This window comes from Penaeus monodon, chromosome 15 (assembly GCF_015228065.2).
Source record: "Penaeus monodon isolate SGIC_2016 chromosome 15, NSTDA_Pmon_1, whole genome shotgun sequence".
NCBI lineage: Eukaryota > Metazoa > Arthropoda > Malacostraca > Decapoda > Penaeidae > Penaeus > Penaeus monodon.
The window spans coordinates 14,082,422-14,083,039 of NC_051400.1; the positions used below are offsets into that span (position 1 = coordinate 14,082,422).

A 618-nucleotide genomic window follows, 5' to 3' on the forward strand; every position below is an offset into this window, starting at 1 on the left:
CACTTTAGACGCTACATACAAACCACCCTTTTTCCAACAGTGCCATAAATCTCGATTAAAATATGACAGCCCCAAATACACGTACACAACCACAGATAAATCACTCAACACCACGATAAATTCGCTGAAATACAACACACAGATACAATAATAACCCCTACCTGTAAATTCCATGTGGTATAAGTCCCAAACACGTTTATTTTCCGCTGACATGTATGGCATGAAAGCTGACACGAAGTTGAAAATCAGGTAGTTGTTGAGGAGACTGGAAAAGAGAAAAAAATATATATATATTTTAAAAAGGTATGTTTACTTATGAGTGCCCAAAATAGAGAGAGAAAAAAATAATTTAAAAAGATATGTTTATTCATGAGTGCCAAAGAGAGAGAGAAAAAAATTAAAAGGTATGTTTATTTATGAGTGCCGAAGAGAGAGAGAGAAAAAAAATGAAATTTAAAAAGATATTTGTTTCTTATTTTCATGAATGCCAAAGAGAGAAAAAAAATAAAAGCGAATTTGAAAGAATTGAAAAGAGAAAGAGAGAAAGAACTGAAATTTATGTTTCATGAATAGGAAAGGAGGATGAAAATATAGGGTATTTTTGAGAATACTGCAAAA

General features: G+C 31.6%; 1 protein-coding gene across 1 annotated transcript in view; it reads right to left on the reverse strand.

The window, feature by feature from the left end:
- The window catches only part of LOC119582228 (endothelin-converting enzyme 2-like), a 39,160-nt gene that overhangs the window by 19,976 nt on the left and 18,566 nt on the right, over positions 1-618 (reverse strand). The window contains 1 exon segment of the mRNA XM_037930458.1: positions 162-265. Within this exon segment, the coding sequence (XP_037786386.1) occupies positions 162-265 (104 nt within the window).